This window comes from Pan troglodytes, chromosome 2 (assembly GCF_028858775.2).
Source record: "Pan troglodytes isolate AG18354 chromosome 2, NHGRI_mPanTro3-v2.0_pri, whole genome shotgun sequence".
Lineage (NCBI taxonomy): Eukaryota > Metazoa > Chordata > Mammalia > Primates > Hominidae > Pan > Pan troglodytes.
The window spans coordinates 199,509,832-199,526,545 of record NC_086015.1 but is presented as its reverse complement, the minus strand read 5'-3'; the positions used below and the strand labels follow the sequence as shown (position 1 = coordinate 199,526,545).

The window sequence follows — 16,714 nt, the reverse complement described above, 5'->3', positions numbered from 1 at the left end:
GGAGTGCTTTACTTCCAACTATGTGGTCAGTTTTGGAATAAGTGTGATGTGGTGCTGAGAAGAAATGTATATTCTGTTGATTTGGGGTGGAGAGTTCTGTAGATGTCTATTAGGTCTGCTTGCTGCAGAGCTGAGTTCAGGTCGTGGATATCCTTGTTAACTTTCTGTCTCATTGATCTGTCTAATATTGACAGTGGGGTGTTAAATTCTCCCATTATTATTGTGTGGGAGTCTAAGTCTCTTCTTTGTAGGTCTCTAAGGACTTGCTTTTTGAATTTGGATGCATATATATTTAGGATAGCTCTTCTTGTTGAATTGACCCCTTTACCAATATGTAATGGCCTTCTTTGTCTCTTTTGATTTTTGTTGGTTTAAAGTCTGTTTTATCAGAGACTAGGATTGCAACCCCTGTGTTTTTTTCTTTCTTTTTTTTTTTTTTTTTTGGAGATGGAGTCTTGCTTTGTGGCCCAGGCTGGAGTGCAGTGGTACGATCTGGGCTCACTGCAAGCTCTGCCTCCTGGGTTCATGCCATTCTCCCACCTCAGCCTCCCGAGTAGCTGGGACTATAGGCGCCTGCCACCACGCCCGGCTAATTTTTTTGTATTTTCAGTAGAGACGGGGTTTCACCATGTTAGCCAGGATGGTCTCAATCTCCTGACCTCGTGATCCACCTGCCTTGGCCTCCCAAAGTGCTGGGATTACAGGCATGAGCCATTGTGCCCGGCCAACCCCTGCATTTTTTTTGCTTTCCATTTGCTTGGTAGATCTTCCTCCATCCCTTTATTTTGAGCCTATGTGTGTCTTTGCATGTGAGATGGGTCTCCTGAATACAGCACACTGATGGGTCTTAACTCTTTATCCAATTTGCCAGTCTGTGTCTTTTAATTGGGGCATTTAGCCCATTTACATTTAAGGTTAATATTATTGTGTGTGAATTTGATCCTGTCATTATGATGTTAGTTGGTTATTTTGCCCATTAGTTGATGCAGTTTCTTCCTAGCATCAATGGTCTTTACAATTTGGCATGTTTTTGCAGTGGCTGGCACCAGTTGTTTCTTTCCATGTTTAGTGCTTCCTTCAGGAGCTCTTGTAAGGCAGGCCTGGTGGTGACAAAATGTCTCAGCATTTTCTTGTCTGTAAAGTATTTTATTTCTCCTTCACTTATGAAGCTTAGTTTGGCTGGATATGAAATTCTGGGTTGAAAATTCTTTTCTTTAAGAATGTCGAATATTGGCCCCCACTCTTCTGGCTTGTAGGGTTTCTGCAGAGATATCTGCTGTTAGTCTGATGGGCTTCCCTTTGTGGGTAACTCGACCTTTCTCTCTGGCTGCCCTTAACACTTTTCCCTTCATTTCAGCCTTGGTGAATCTGACAATTATGTGTCTTGGGGTTGCTTTTCTTGAGGAGTATCTTTGTGGTGTTCTCTGTATTTCCTGAATTTGAATGTTGGCCTGCCTTGCTAGGTTGGGGAAGTTCTCCTGGATAATGTCCTGAAGAGTGTTTTCCAACTTGGTTCCATTCTCCCCATCACTTTCAGGTACACCAATCAAACGTAGATTTGGTCTTTTCACATAGTCTCATATTTCTTGGAGGCTTTGTTTGTTTCTTTTTACTCTTTTTTCTCTAACCTTGTCTTCTCACTTTATTTCATTAATTTGATCTTCACTCACTGATACCCTTCCTTCCACTTGATCAAATCAGCTATTGAAGCTTATGCAAGCGTCACGAAGTTCTTGTGCTGTGGTTTTCAGCTCCATCAGGTCATTTAAGTTCTTCTCTACACTGTTTATTCTAGTTTGCAATTCATCTAATCTTTTTTCAAGGTGTTTAGCTTCCTTGCGATGGGTTCGAACATCCTCCTTTAGCTCGGAGAAGTTTGTTATTACCGACCTTTGGAAGACTACTTCTGTCAACTTGTCAAAGTCATTCTCCATCCAGCTTTGTTCCGTTGCTGGCAAGGAGTTGCGATCCTTTGGAGGAGAAGAGGCGCTCTGATTTTTAGAATTTTCATCTTTTCTGCTCTGGTTTCTCCCCATCTTTGTGGTTTTATCTACCTTTGGTCTTTGATGTTGGTGACCTACAGATGGGATTTTGGTGTAGATGACCTTTTTGTTGATGTAGATGCTATTCCTTTTTGTTTGTTAGTTTTCCTTCTAACAGTCAGGTCCCTCAGCTGTAGGTCTGTTGGAGTTTGCAGGAGTTTCACTCCAGACCCTGTTTGCCTGGGTATCACCAGCAGAAGCTGCAGAACTGCAAATATTGCTGCCTGAGCCTTCCTCTGGAAGCTTCGTCCCAGAGGGGCAGCCGCCTGTATGAGGTGTCTGTCGGCCCCTGCTGGGAGGTGTCTCCCAGTTAGGCTACACGGGAGTCAGGGACCCACTTGAGGAGGCCATCTGTCCGTTCTCAGAGCTCAAACACCATGCTGGGAGAACCACTGCTCTCTTCAGAGCTGTTAGACAGGGACGTTTAAGTCTGCAGAAGTTGTCTGCTGCCTTTTGTTCAGCTATGCCCTGCCCACAGAGGTGGAGTTTAGGGGCAGTAGGCCTTGTTGAGCTGTGGTGGGCTCTGCCCAGTTCAAGCTTCCCAGCCGCTTTGTTTACCTATTCAAGCCTCAGCAATGGCGGACGCCCCTCCCTCAGCCAGGCTGCCACCTCACAGATCAATCTCTGACTGCTGCGCTGGCAGTGAGCAAGGCTCCATGGGCATGGGACCTGCCAAGCCAGGTACGAAAGAGAATCACCTTGCTTGCCAATTGCTAAGACCTTGGGGAAAATGCGGTATTTGGGTGGGAGTGCCCCGTTTTTCCAGATAGTCTGTCACGGCTTCCCTTGGCTAGGAAAGGGAAATGATTTCCCCGACCCCTTGCACTTCCCAGGTGAGGCATCACGCTGCCCTGCTTCAGCTCGCCCTCCGTGGGCTGCACCCGCTCTCCACCCAGTCCCAGTGAGATGAACCAGGTACCTCAGTTGGAAATGCAGAAATTGTCCGTCTTCTGCATTGATCATGCTGGGAGCTGCAGACTGGAGCTGCTCCTATTTGGCCATCTTGGAACACCCCACCACAAACAAACAGTAGCTTAAGCAAGATGGAAGTCCAGGCTATTAGGATGATTAGCTCTGTAAAGTTATTAGAGTTGCAGAATTGTTTTCTGTCTTGTTCTGCCATCTCCTAGGTCTTGCTTGCCCTTGTCTGCATGATTCAAGTTGCCTTACCACCATGTTTGCTTACTAAACAGCATGGAAGGCTCCTCTGCCTATGGAGTGGCTGTTCTTCATTCCTTCACATTCTTTTTTTTTTTTTTTTTTTTGAGATGAAATCTCGCTCTTTCGCCCAGGCTGGACTGCAGTGGCGCTATCTCGCCTCACTGCACGCTCCACCTCCTAGGTTCACTCCATTCTCCTTCCTCAGCCTCCTGAGTAGCTGGGACCACAGGCGCCCACCACCACGCTCAGCTGATTTTTTGTATTTTTTAATAGAGATGTGGTTTCACCCTGGTAGCCAGGATGGTCTCGATCTCCTGACCTCGTGATCCACCCGCCTTGGCCTCCCAAAGTGCTGGGATTACAGGCGTGACCTTCACATTCTTGATAAACCTGCTTTCACTTTACTCTATAGGCTCGCCCTGAATTCTTTCCTGCACTAGATCCAAGAACCCTCTCTTGGGATCTGGATCCGGACCCCTTTCCGGTAACATTCTGGCGACCACAGAAGGGACAATACTGAGGAAACCACCAACCCAAAGGCTAACTTTGGTTAAGTGGTGGGGCCCAGTAACATCTTTCTGGCGAATCACAGAAGGGATGATACCGAAGATACCCCTGACCCAAAGGAAAATCATCTGTGAGCACCAGTTGGCTGAAGGATACCACCTTCTGTTGGGACTCAAGAGTTAGGAATGGCGCTCGCCATACAGATGCTTTCAGACTGAGGTCCTCTCTACTCTGAATGCAAGAGATCTAATAGACAGGAATATCATCATCCCTATTAAGCATGAAGAAGTTACAGAAGTTGAATCTTTTTCCCTCTACAACCCTTAGGATTAAGGGTTCTCTTGTAAAAGGGAGGGAGGAAATGTCAGAAGCATTTAAAACAGAGCAACTCCATTTTGAATAGGGGCTCAGTAAAATAAGGCTGAGACCTAGTGGGCTGCATTCCCAGAAGGTTAGACATTCTAAGTCATGGGATGAGATAGGAGGTCAGCACAAGAAACTGGTCATGAAGGCCTTGCTGATGAAACATGTTGCAGTAAAGAAGCTAAAATCCCCCAAAACCAACATGGAAAGAAGCTGGCTAAAATCCCCCAAAACCAACATGGAAAGAAGCTGGCTAAAATCCACCAAAACCAACATGGAAAGAAACTGGCTAAAATCCACCAAAACCAACATGGAAAGAAGCTGTGGCTAAAATCCCCCAAAACCAACATGGAAAGAAGTTGGCTAAAATCCACCAAAACCAACATGGAAAGAAGCTGTGGCTAAAATCCCCCAAAACCAACATGGAAAGAAGCTGGCTAAAATCCCCCAAAACCAACATGGTGATGAGGGTGACCTGGTTATCCTCACTGCTCCACTCCCACCAGTGCAGTGGCAGTTTACAAATGCCATGGCAACATCAGGAAGTTGCCCTGTATCGTCTAAAAAGGGGGAGGAGCCCTCAGTTCTCGGAACTGCCCAACCTTTTCCTGGAAAACTCATAAGTAATCCACTCCTTGATTAGCATATAAGCAAGAAATAAACATAAAAATTGGCAACCAGCAGCCCTTGGGCTGCTCTGCCTATGGAATAGCCATACTTTATTCCTTTACTTTCTTAATAAACTTGCTTTCACTTAAAAAAAAATAAACAACATGGAAGAGGGAGGAGCTGATAAGGGTACACATTTCCCTTGAAGGGAACAACCTAGAAGTTGTACCCAGCACTTCTGTCTACATTCCATCTACTATAACTTGGCAGCATGGCTACACCCATTTGCAAGGGACACTAGGAAATCCAGATGCTTAGTTAAAAACTGGAGGTTCTATAAGTAAGAGGGACAAGGGGAGAATGGGTTATTTGGTACCTATAAGCAGTTTCTGCCACAGGGAGATAGTGGTAAATTATATAAAATCCTTGCCATTGTAGCGTTTATAATCTAGTAGGAGAAACAGACTATAAACAAATAACGTAAAACAAACACATATATATAATAGTGAATATAATACATATGTTTGTCTTTGATGGAGAGAGAGAGTGTGACATTGATTTCAAGTTATAGTAGTTGCTTGGAGAAAGAATAAAATGTAGCTGGATGCAGTGGCTCATGCCTGTAATCCCAGCACTTTGGTGGGAGGCTGAAGGGAGTAGATTACTTGAGCCCAGGAGTTCGAGACCAGCCTGGGCAATATGGTGGAACTCTGTCTCTACAAAAAGTCGAAAAAATTAGCTGGACGTGGTGGTGCACACCTGTGGTCCCCAGCAGCTACTCAGGAGGCTGGGGTAGGAGGATCGCTTGAGCCCAGGAGGTTGAGGCTGCAGTGAGTTGTGGTGGTGCCATTGCCCTCCACCCTGAGCAACACAGGGAGACCCTGTCTCAAAAGAAAAAAAAAGGAGAATAAAATACAATAAGGGAAGGAGAGAGGGGGGCTGTATTTTGTTCAGGGCCATTTGATGTGTGTGGTCTGAATTGAGTTAAGCATCTGGAAATTTCTAGTGTCCTTTGCAAGTAGATGTGTCCATGTTGCCAAATTCAGTTTCTTCTTACAGCCAAATTGAAAGCCAGATTGATTTCGTAGGTTCCACATATGTTTATAATTGTGAAGAGAAAGGACTGTATTAGGAAGATTAGGGAAGATTTCTGAAAGGATGAGATATGAATAGAAACCTTAGTGAAGCGAGGGAATGCGAACGATGGGCAGGTCTGAGGGAAAATACAGTGTGAGCATACTGATGTTGGAAAGAGCTGGTACCGCCAAGAAGACCAGCTGAGTGAGCAGAGCACTGAGGCCAAATGGTCTGACCTGGGCAAGGGAATGTTTCCTACGTTTTCCTCTTTCCCCACCATGCTGTAAGCTGTGTGAACACAGGGCCTTCGTTTTCTTGACTGTTGTGTGTCCACGGGGTCTAAAGCAGTTTAATTAATTAGCCTTTGTGAAATCATGATTATGCCAGAAGGAATCTTGTACAGAAAGAATCAGAACAATTTCGGTAATATTTCTTCCTTTTTTTTTTTTTTTGAGACACAGTCTCACTCTGTCACCCAGGCTGGAGTGCAGTGGCACGATCTCGGCTCACTGCAGCCCCAACTTCCTGGGTTCAAGTGATCTGCCCAACTTAGTCCCCCAGGTAGCCTGGATTATGGGCGTGTGCCACCATACCTGGCTAAATTTTGTATTTTTTGTAGAGATGAGGTTTTGCCACGTTGCCCAGATTGGTCTTGAACTCCTGAGCTCCAGTGATCAACCAGCCTTGGCCTCCCAGAGTTCTGAGATTACCAGTGTGAGCCACTGGACCCGGCCAATATTTCTTATTTCATGAGGAAAAAAACCCCACATTTTAAATTGGTATCCCATTACACATGCACCTAGCTCTAATTACTAAGAATATTTTGTTAATTTCATAAGTATTTAATATAAATGCAAGTGAAAATAGCCGAAAATGTGAAGAAGAGCCTACTTAGTAACTAATTTTTCCTTTTTCTTTTCTTTTTTTTTTTTTTTTTTTGAGACAGAATCTCGCTCTGTCGCCCAGGCCAGAGTGCAGTGGCGCGATCTCAGCTCACTGCAACCTCCGCCTCCTGGGTTCAAGCGATTCTCCTGTCTCACCCTCCCGAGTAGCTGGGACTATAGGTACACACCACCACGCCTGGCTAATTTTTTAAATTTTAGTAGAGACGAGGTTTCACCACCATATTGGTCAAGCTGGTCTCGAACTCCTGACCTCAGGTGATCCACCCACCTCGGCCTCCCAAAGTGCTGTGATTACAGGCAAGAGCCACTGCCCCTGGCAATATATAACATTTTTCTGATTAAACTTTATATTGTTTACATTTAGTTTTATTCAAATTAGACAAATCATTGAAATTTAGAAAATGAACAAGGAAAAATAAAATTGTAATTTCCATTTCCATAAAAAAGTACTGTGTATATTTTAATATATTTTCTTCTCGACTTTATGCATATATACTTACTGAAACATATTAAATTTGTTCAAATCCTTCATTTTCTTTTTCTTTCTTTTTTTGAGGCAGTCTTGCCCTGTTGCCTAGGCTGGAGTGCAGTGGCATGATCCCAGCTCACTGCAACCTCTGCCTGCCAGATTCAAGCAATACTTGTACCTCAGCTACCCAAGTAGATGGGATTACAGGCATGCGCCACCACGCTCGTCTAATTTTAGTATCGTTAGTAGAGATGGGGTTTCGCCATGTTGACCAGGCTGGTCTTGAACTCTTGGGCTCAAATGATCAGCCCACATCGGCCTCCCAAAGTGCTGGGATTACAGGCATGAGCCACCATGCCAGGCCTAAATCCTTTTTTATCATGCCTTCCTGATCTGGCTGGTACTGGGAGAGACGTTAGTCTCCCGCTGTTTTACTCTGGGGTCTCCATTATAATGGCTTTGAAATGTTGATTCAGAACAACCTAATAGATTCCAAGGATTCCAGTAATCTTCTTCAATGATAATCTTCCATGAGGAGATTATTTTTCTCATGGCCCACTCTCACCTCCAGTCCTTGATTCACATAATTGGTATACTTAGATTATTTTTAAGACTCTCTCTTTTTAAATTGCATATATTCAATTATTTTAAATCTTTTTAGAGATGGGGTCTTGCTGTGTTGCCCAGGGTGGTCTCGAACTCCTTGCCTTAAGCAATCCTCCTGTCTTGGCCTCCCAAGGCAGTGGGATTATAGGTGTGAGCCACTGCTCCAGACTACTGTACATATTTAAGATGTATAACATGAAGATTGGATATACATAGTAAAATGATTACTACAGTCAAGCAAATTAACCTGTCCTTACCTTCCATAATTGTCTTTTTACGTGTGTGTGTGTGTGTGTGTGTGTGTGTGTGTGTGGTAACAGCACCTAATAATCTGCTCTCAGCACATTTTCAATGTATAATACGATATTATTAAGTATAGTCCTCATGTTGTACATGAGATCTCTAGACTTATTCAAGACTCTTCTTTCTTCCTCTCCTTTTTCCTTTCCTTTCCCTTCCTTCCTTCCTTCCTCCCTCCCTCCCTCCCTCCCTTCTTCCCTTCCTTCCTTCCTTCCCTCCTTCCTTTTTTTCTTCCTTCTTTTCTTTTCTTTTCTTTTCTTTTCTTTCCTTCCTTCCTTCCTTCCTTCCTTCCTTCCTTCCTTTCTTTCTTTTCTTTCTTTTCTTTCTTTTCTTTCTTTTCTCTTTTTTGGCAGAGTCTCACTCTGTTGGCCAGGCTGGAGTGCAATGGCACGATCTTGGCTCACTGCAACCTCTGCCGCCCAGGTTCAAGCAATTCTCCTGCCTCAGCCTCCTGAGTAGCTGGGATTACAGGTGCCCACCACCATGCCTGGCTAATTTTGTGTTTTTAGTAGAGATGGGGTTTCACCATGTTGACCAGGCTGGTCTTGAACTCCTGACCTCAGGTGATTCACCCACCTCGGCCTCCCAAAGTGCTGGGATTGCAGGTGTGAGCCACTGCACCTGGCCTATTCAAGACTCTTTTATTCCCTCCCAATATTGTTGTTTTGTTTGAAAATTGTGTCTTTGCACCCTTCCTTTTAGCAGTAACAATTTTTTAACAGTATCTTCAATGTGGTTAGTATCATTTCCAAGTTTCTTTTGCTAGTATTAGGTTTCTCCCCCATTGGAAGCTTCACGAAGGCAAGGATTTTTATATTTTAGAACTGCTATAACTTTAATATCTATAACTGTACCTGAAACATGATAGGTACTCAGTATTTGTTGAATGAATAAATCTGAGATAATGAAAGCATGAATGTGAGTAAACAAATTTTTAAAAGCGAAAAAAAAAAGTGACTCTTCCATTTTAAACTCTGGACTTTTATTCATTTTCAGTTGTGTACATTTTTTTCTTGTCATTGTTTTTGGGGCAGACTTATGTAAATTTACCCTGCTGTAGGAATATGTGCGCTCTAGTCTATCTCTAGAACGTATGGTCATTTTTCTGTTTATTTTCAAATACTGTTTCTGTAGTTAAAGCAGCTTAATTATTCATTTATCATTCACTTTTTTAATCTTTGTCCTATAAGGAAGTAAATGGAAATATTACTTCTTATAAGCAAGAAATTATTATATTTGTATATTTTAAAATAAGCCTTTGACCAGTTAAATGTGGCTTCCTGGCACAATATGAGGATATTTCTTTTTAGACCTTGGGTTTTCACCCATGGAATCAGTAAGCAAATATTAGAAGATAATTTATTCTGGGGCTGAGTAGGGTGACTGACACCTGTAATCCCAGGACTTTTGGAGGCCAGGGCAGGAGGATCATTTGAGGCTAGGTGTTCCAAACCAGCCTGGCTAACATAGTGAAACCCCTGTCTCTACAAAAAATATAAAAAACAAAAAAGAAAATAATTTATTCTGGGGGATTCATACAAAAAAAAAGCTATTTGTGAGATGATGTAGACCTTCTTAAAACAGAAGATATTCTCAGTCTCACATTTTTCAGTACCCACAAAATGATGTCCAGTATGTTCTTGGATTGTTATTACACCAAATTCATTGATTCTTAAGATTTTCCCATGTCACACTGATTTGGAAAAGAATACTGTTCTAGGATAAATTTATTCCAAAACTATGGTTTCGTGTCACTGTTCTTTCCTAGGCAAAGATTTGAGGCAGCATTTGCTTATTTGCTTTTCTGCCATTGTTTTCCACTCAGCAGCATTTCATGGGTCTTTATGCTGACAAGGGACTGACAGGCAAAAAGTACGCACTAACGATTGATGTATCGATATCTGTTGTACGAATCGTAGAGTTGTTTGAGGATCATTCTCAAACATTCTTTGACCTTGTAATCCCAATTTTTGGAATCTACTCCTAGGAAGACAACTCTTAAGAGAAAAAACTCTCAGCAGTTTTTACTAAAATGTTTAGGGTGATTCTCCAAAACAGCATATATGCCTAATAACTGAGATTAATATGATTTAATCTCAGTTTAAAAATGTTCCAGAAATGATGTTGAAGAAAACAAAGTAAAATATACACACCAATTGCATTCATTAAAAAGAAGTATAATTGGCTGGGCGCGGTGGCTCACGCCTATGATCCCAGCACTTTGGGAGGCTGAGATGGGTGCGTCACCTGAGGTCAGGAGTTTGAGACCAGCCTGGCCAACATGGTGAAACCCCGTCTCTTTACTAAAAATATATAAAAAATTAGTCAGGCGTGGTGGCACACACCTGTAATCCCAGCTACTCGGTAGGCTAAGGCAGAAGAATCACTTGAACCTAGTAGGTGGAGGCTGTAGTGAGCTGAGATTGTGCCATTGTTCTCCGACTTAGGCAACAAGAGCAAAGCTCGTCTCAAAAAAAAAAAAATTGTTGATGGAGGTTGCAAGAGAATAAAATTATGTGACTTGTTGATCTTAAGTTTGTTGAATCCTTTTCAGGTAAAGATGTTTAAACATACATTAAAAATTCAGCCATTACCGGTCATGATGAGTCACACCTGTAATTCCAGCATTTTGGGAGGCCAAGGTGGACGGGTCATTTGAGGTCAGAAGTTCGAGACCAGCCTGGCCAACATGTTGATACCCCCTCTCTACTAAAAATACAAAAATCAGCCAGGCGTGTTGGGGCACGCCTTTAATCCCAACTACTTGGGAGGCTGCGGCGAGAGAATCACTTGAACTCAGGAGGTGGAGGTTGCAGTGAGCCGAGACTGCCCCACTGCACTCTAGCCTGGGCAATAGAGTTAGACTCTGTCTCAAAAAAAAAAAAAAAAAAAAAAAAAGAAAGAAAGAAAGAAAGGAAAGAAAGAATCAGCCATTATAACAAATAACTGGATAAAAGAGAAATGAGTTCATTTAAATTTGAGAAGTGCTTGAAATGGACAGTATAGCTATACATGCATATGCGAAGTAAATATATAGAATGTATAAATGCTGAAAACTCTAGATGTCATATCTGGCAAAAACTTAGTATTTTTAATGAAAGACAACAACCTCTGAACAACTACGGAAACATCTGTCACTAAGTAGAAATTATTTCTAACAAATGTGTAACTTTACTCTTGCAGGCTAAAGAGTGTGGCCAGATGCAAAATAAGTGGCTGATGATAAACATTCAAAATGTTCAAGACTTTGCATGTCAGTGCCTCAACCGCGATGTGTGGAGCAACGAAGCTGTGAAGAATATTATCCGGGAACATTTCATTTTCTGGCAGGTGAAAAGGAGAGTTAATCAGAAGTTTTGTAGAATTTTACTTTTGTAGTGTGGGTTGTTGAGGGAAAGGAATTGGGTTATAATGAATTAAGACATTTAAAAAAAGGTAAAACCGGCTGGGGGCAGTAGCTCATGCCTATAATCCCAGCACTTTGGGAGGCTGAGGCCGGCGGATCACCTGAGGTCAGGAGTTTGAGACCAGCCTGGCCAACATGGTGAAACCCTGTCTCTCCTAAAAATACAAAAAATTAGCCAGGTGTGGCAGCGGGCACCTGTAATCCCAGCTACTCGGGAGGCTGAGGCAGGAGAATCACTTGAACCCGGGTAGCGGAGACTGCAGTGAGCCAAGATCACACCATTACACTCCAGCCTGAACAATAGAGCTAGACTCCGTCTCAAACAAAACAAAACAAACAAACTGTACTGTTCAGTAGAAATATATTGTAAGCTGTACACATAATTTAAATTTTTCCAGTAGCCACATTAAAAAAGATTAATCAAAATAGATGAAATTAACTTTAATAATGTATTTGGTTAAATCAATATATCTATATAACTAATACAAAAATAATGAGATGATCTGCATTTATTTGGTGTTGAGTCTTCAAGATATGGTTTGTATTTTATACTTACACCCCTTTTCCATTTGGAGTAGCAAGATTTCAGGTGCTTCAGTAGCCACTTGTGGATAATGGTTGCTGTATTAGACAGTGCAGGTATAGAAGATCTTGAGATAATTGGAAGCATTTGGCTAAGACTTAGATTTTAGCTTGAGTTTGATACTTTTTAACTCTGTGTTCTTAGACATGTCACTTTAGTCTTCCCAGCTAATGAGATAAGGTTACAGACCTTGTATCATTTTTCCCCCACTGTGAGACAGGGTTTTGCTCTGTCACCCAGGCTGCAATGCAGTGGCATGAACATGGCTCAGCCTTGACCTCCTGGGCTCAAATGATCCTTCCACCTCAGTTTCTTGAGTAGTTGGGACCACAAACATGCACCACTATGCCCATATAATTTTTTTTTTTTTTTTTTTTTTGTAGAGATGGGGTCCTGCCATATTGCCCAGGCTCGTCTCGAACTCCTGGGCCCAAGCCATCTGCTTCCCTTGGCTTCCCAAAGTGCTGGGATTATAGGCATGAATCACCGTGCCGGCTCAATTTTTTTATTTTTTATTTTGTGAAAAGTTATAGAAAATAAAAACTTATGAAGGAGCTTAATTTTTTCCCCTACTGTAAGATATGCTATTAATGTTATTAATTTGCCTGTTTATATTTTACAGGCCCCTAAATTTAATGTAACTGTAATGGTAAAATTCCTTGTATTTTATTCAACAAATATTGATCGAGCAGCTCTTTGCTTAGCACTGTGCTGGACTCTTGAGCTTATAATCTTTTTTTCTTTCTTTCTTTTCTTTTCTTTTTTCTTTTTTTTTTAAATAAATGGACAGGGTCTTGCTCTGTCACCCAGGCCGGAACACAGTGGTGCAGTCATAGCTCACTGCAGGCTCTAACCCCTATAGGCTCAAGGGATCTTCCCACCTCAGTCTCCTGAGTTGCTGGGACTATAGGTGCACACCATTAAACCTGGCTAATTTAAAAACAAACAAACAAAAAAAAAAACAAAAAAACTTCTCGTGGAGATGCCCAGGCTGGTCTCAAACTCCTGGCCTCAAGCTGTCCTCTGCCTCTGCCCTACAAAGTGCTAGGGTTATAGGTGCGAGCCACCATGTGGAGCCATAATCTTTTTTTTTTTTTTTGAGACAAGTCTTGCATTGTCGCTGGGCAGGAGTGCAGTGGCACGATCTCAGCTCACCCGGGAGGGTTCAAGCGATTCCTCTGCTTCAGTCTCCCGAGTAGCTGGGACTACAAGCGCCTGTCACCAGGCCCGGCTAATTTTTGTATTTTAGTAGAGACAGGGTTTCACCATGTTGGCCAGGATGGTCTCAATCTCCTGATCTTGTGATCCACTCGCCTCGGCCTCCCAAAGTACTGGGATTACAGGCGTGAGCCACCATGCCTGGCCCATAATCTTAATATATTGTAATTTATTAAGATGTATATGGTTGAGAGTTATGAATGACATAGTTGACAGATAACTTGAGCAGGAAGAATAATACCTCATCTGAACTGGGAAAGGAGGAGGAATGGGTCAATATGTTTATGGTAAATTTCCAGAGAGTGCTGGAAGTGGGAAGTTGAAGGAGTTCAAACCAGATTCATTTTCTTTTTAGTGTAGGAGTGAGATCTTAATACATAGGCCGGAGGTATATTTGGAGAGCTAATTGATGTTGGTATATAAGAAGGTTATAGTTGGTTCTTTTCTTAGAGGCTGACTTTTTTTTTTATATCAATGATTTAACAGGTTTATCATGACAGTGAGGAAGGTCAGAGATACATACAGTTTTATAAGTTAGGGGATTTCCCCTATGTTTCCATATTGGACCCACGGACAGGTAAGATTTATATCAGCACGCAGCTTTTAACCTATTACTTGTCTTTCAGTTACCTAAATGATTGATCTTTAATATTTGACTGGATCTGTTTTCAGAATTGCAGTAATTTAGGTGAAGGTTTCGTTTTTTTCCCTTTATAATTATTTAAACGTCTATTGATGTATGTATTTAGGACATCTTTTTCTGGCAACATTGGGAGATGGTAGTATTTTATGTTTGTGCAGTTCTGTTCTTTTGAAGAATGACTGATATGTTCATCTTACCTTTTTTAAGGGATTTTTAAAAGTTTTTTTACCAGCTGGGCGTGGTGGCTCATGCCTGTAATCCCAGCACTTTGGGAGGCCGAGGTGGGCGGATCACGAGGTCAGGCGATCCAGACCATCCTGGCTAACACAGTGAAACCTCATCTCTACTAAAAATACAAAAAAAAATTAGCCGGGCGTGGTGGCGGGCGCCTGTAGTCCCAGCTGCTTGGGAGGCTGAGGCAGGAGAATGGCCTGAACCCGGGAGGCGGAGGTTGCAGTGAGCCGAGATCGCGCCACTGCACTCCAGCCTGGGCAACAGAGTGAGACTCCGTCTCAAAAAAACAAAACAAGACAAAAGTTTTTTTTATCATTAAAATATTAAGATTGCCCAGATACTAGTTGTAATCCCACCCGAGAAGCAGAGGGTGGAGCTGGTTTCATTAATTGATGGTGTTTTATATAGATATTGCCTTGTCTGAATCTCTTCTTCCTAAATGGCAGTAAGTGATAGCAGCAGATAAGATAGTTGCCCTATCATTACGGGTGGGAATCTGTTAGGTGAGTATAATTGATGTGACTTCTAGGTTATGAAGACACTATGTAGCATAAGCTGGTGGAGAGGATATGTCTTTACAGTACAGTTTAATTATGCATGTGCTGAAAGAGATAATGAGAATGTTCAGAAAGATTCTGGATATTACCTTTATAGATCCTGGTTTTTAATCTATGCATATACTGAAAGAGATACTTAATGAGAGTGTTCAGAAGGATTCTAGGTATTATATTTATAGATCCTGGAGAATGTTCAGAAGGATTCTAGATATTATATTTATAGATCTTGGTTTTTAATCCTTAGGTCAGAAGCTAGTAGAATGGCACCAGTTAGATGTATCTTCTTTCTTGGACCAAGTGACGGGATTTCTGGGTGAACATGGACAACTGGATGGACTTTCTAGCAGTCCCCCCAAAAAATGTGCCCGTTCAGTAAGTATAATTAGGAGGTGGTGATGGGAAAATAAATGTAATTGGTCATAAGCATCTTATATAAAATGTTCGATGTTAAGATGGTAAAGATAATCTAACTAGTGGACAACTATCACTGTGGCTATAGCATCTTAGATATCCTCCTTATATTTTGATAATTTCCCACATGAGAGTTCCATCTTCTTGGTGAAATCATGATACTCATACTCCTGCCAGTCTGTCTTGCAGCTAGAGTGCAGGCAGATGCCCCAGGATCTGGATTTGGAAGGAAGCAATGTGAATAGGTTGGGCAGGAGGACTGACCTGGCAAGCCTAGTGGTAAAGGTGTCTACTTCCTGAGGGGCAGCTCTGGGAGGGCTTCTGATATCCAGGTCTAAATAGCAGTGAAAGTGGTTGGTTTTTTTGTGTGTTTTGTTTTTTGTTTTGGAGTGGGATCTTGCTGTTTTGCCCAGACTGTCCTAGAACTCCTGGGCTGAAGCAGGCTTCTCACCTCAACTGCCCGAGTAGCTAGGACTACAGGTACATGCCACCACAGCCGGCTGGAAGTGGTGTTTTTTGTTTTTGCTGAAACAACTGTCGTGGTATAGTTGAGCATTTTTATTGGTTAATATAGCTTTAGGGCCTGGCTCTCTGGCCCTCCTAGAATTTACTTCTATACTTAATTTCTAGAATATACTATTACTAGGTAGACATGTTTGATAATTGGTATCAAGATTGGTTGCAAATAAGAGACTGAACTTGCAAAGATACAGCAATCTCACATTGGTTTTCATGGCTGTTTGGCTTTGATAGCAGTAGGGATAAAAATAGTTTTGTTTTGTTGGTTTTTTTTTTTTTCCTTTTTTTGAGCCAGAGTCTTGTTCTGTTGCTAGGGCTAGAGGGCAGTGGTGTGATCTTGGCTCACTGCAACCTTCGCCTCCTGGGTTCAAGCGATTCTCCTGCCTTGGCCTCCCAAGTAGCTGGGATTACAGACGTACACCACTGCATCTGGCTAATTTTTGTAGTTTTAGTAGAGATGGGGTTTCGCCTTGTTGGGCAGGCTGGTTTCAAACTGCTGACTTCAAGTGATCCGCCCTCCTCGGCCTCCCAAAGTGCTGGGATTACAGGCGTGAGCTAACGCGCCTGTCCTGTTTTTTTCTTTAGACAGGATCTTGTTCCATTTCTCAGGCTGCAGTGCAGTGGTGTGATCATGGCTCGCTACAGCCTCCACCTCTTGGGCTCAAGCGATCCTTCCACCTCAGCCTCCTAAGTAGCTGGGATCACAGATGTGCATCACCATGCCAGCTAAGCTGTTAAAGTTTTGTAGAGACAGAGGTCTCCATATGTTGTCTAGGCTGGTCTCAAACTGGCCTCAAGCAATCCTCCTGCCTCAGCCTCCCAAAATGTTGGGATTCTGGGTGTGAGCACCACACCCAGCAAAATTTTTATTGTATTGTATTTATTTTATTGTATTGTATTTTTTGAGATGTGGTCTCACACTGTTGCCCAGGCTGGACTGCGGTGGCATGATATTAACTCACTGTAGTCTTTGCAGCTTTGAGAGAACTTTAAAAAAAAAAAACAACTTGCTAGCCTTGAACTCCTGGGCTCAGTCGATCTTCTTGCCTCAGCCTCCTGAGTAGCTAGGACTACAGGTGTGCACCATCATGCCTGGCTAATTTT

The 16,714-nt window shown here is 42.4% G+C and overlaps 1 protein-coding gene across 3 annotated transcripts in view; it reads left to right on the top strand.

Moving 5' to 3' along the window:
• UBXN7 (UBX domain protein 7) overlaps nucleotides 1-16,714 on the top strand; it is a 79,185-nt gene that overhangs the window by 51,329 nt on the left and 11,142 nt on the right. For all 3 annotated transcript variants that reach the window (XM_063805257.1, XM_054680292.2, NM_001280321.1), the window contains 3 exon segments: nucleotides 11,223-11,369; nucleotides 13,733-13,823; nucleotides 14,925-15,052. In XM_063805257.1, coding sequence (XP_063661327.1) covers nucleotides 11,223-11,369; nucleotides 13,733-13,823; nucleotides 14,925-15,052 — 366 coding nt within the window.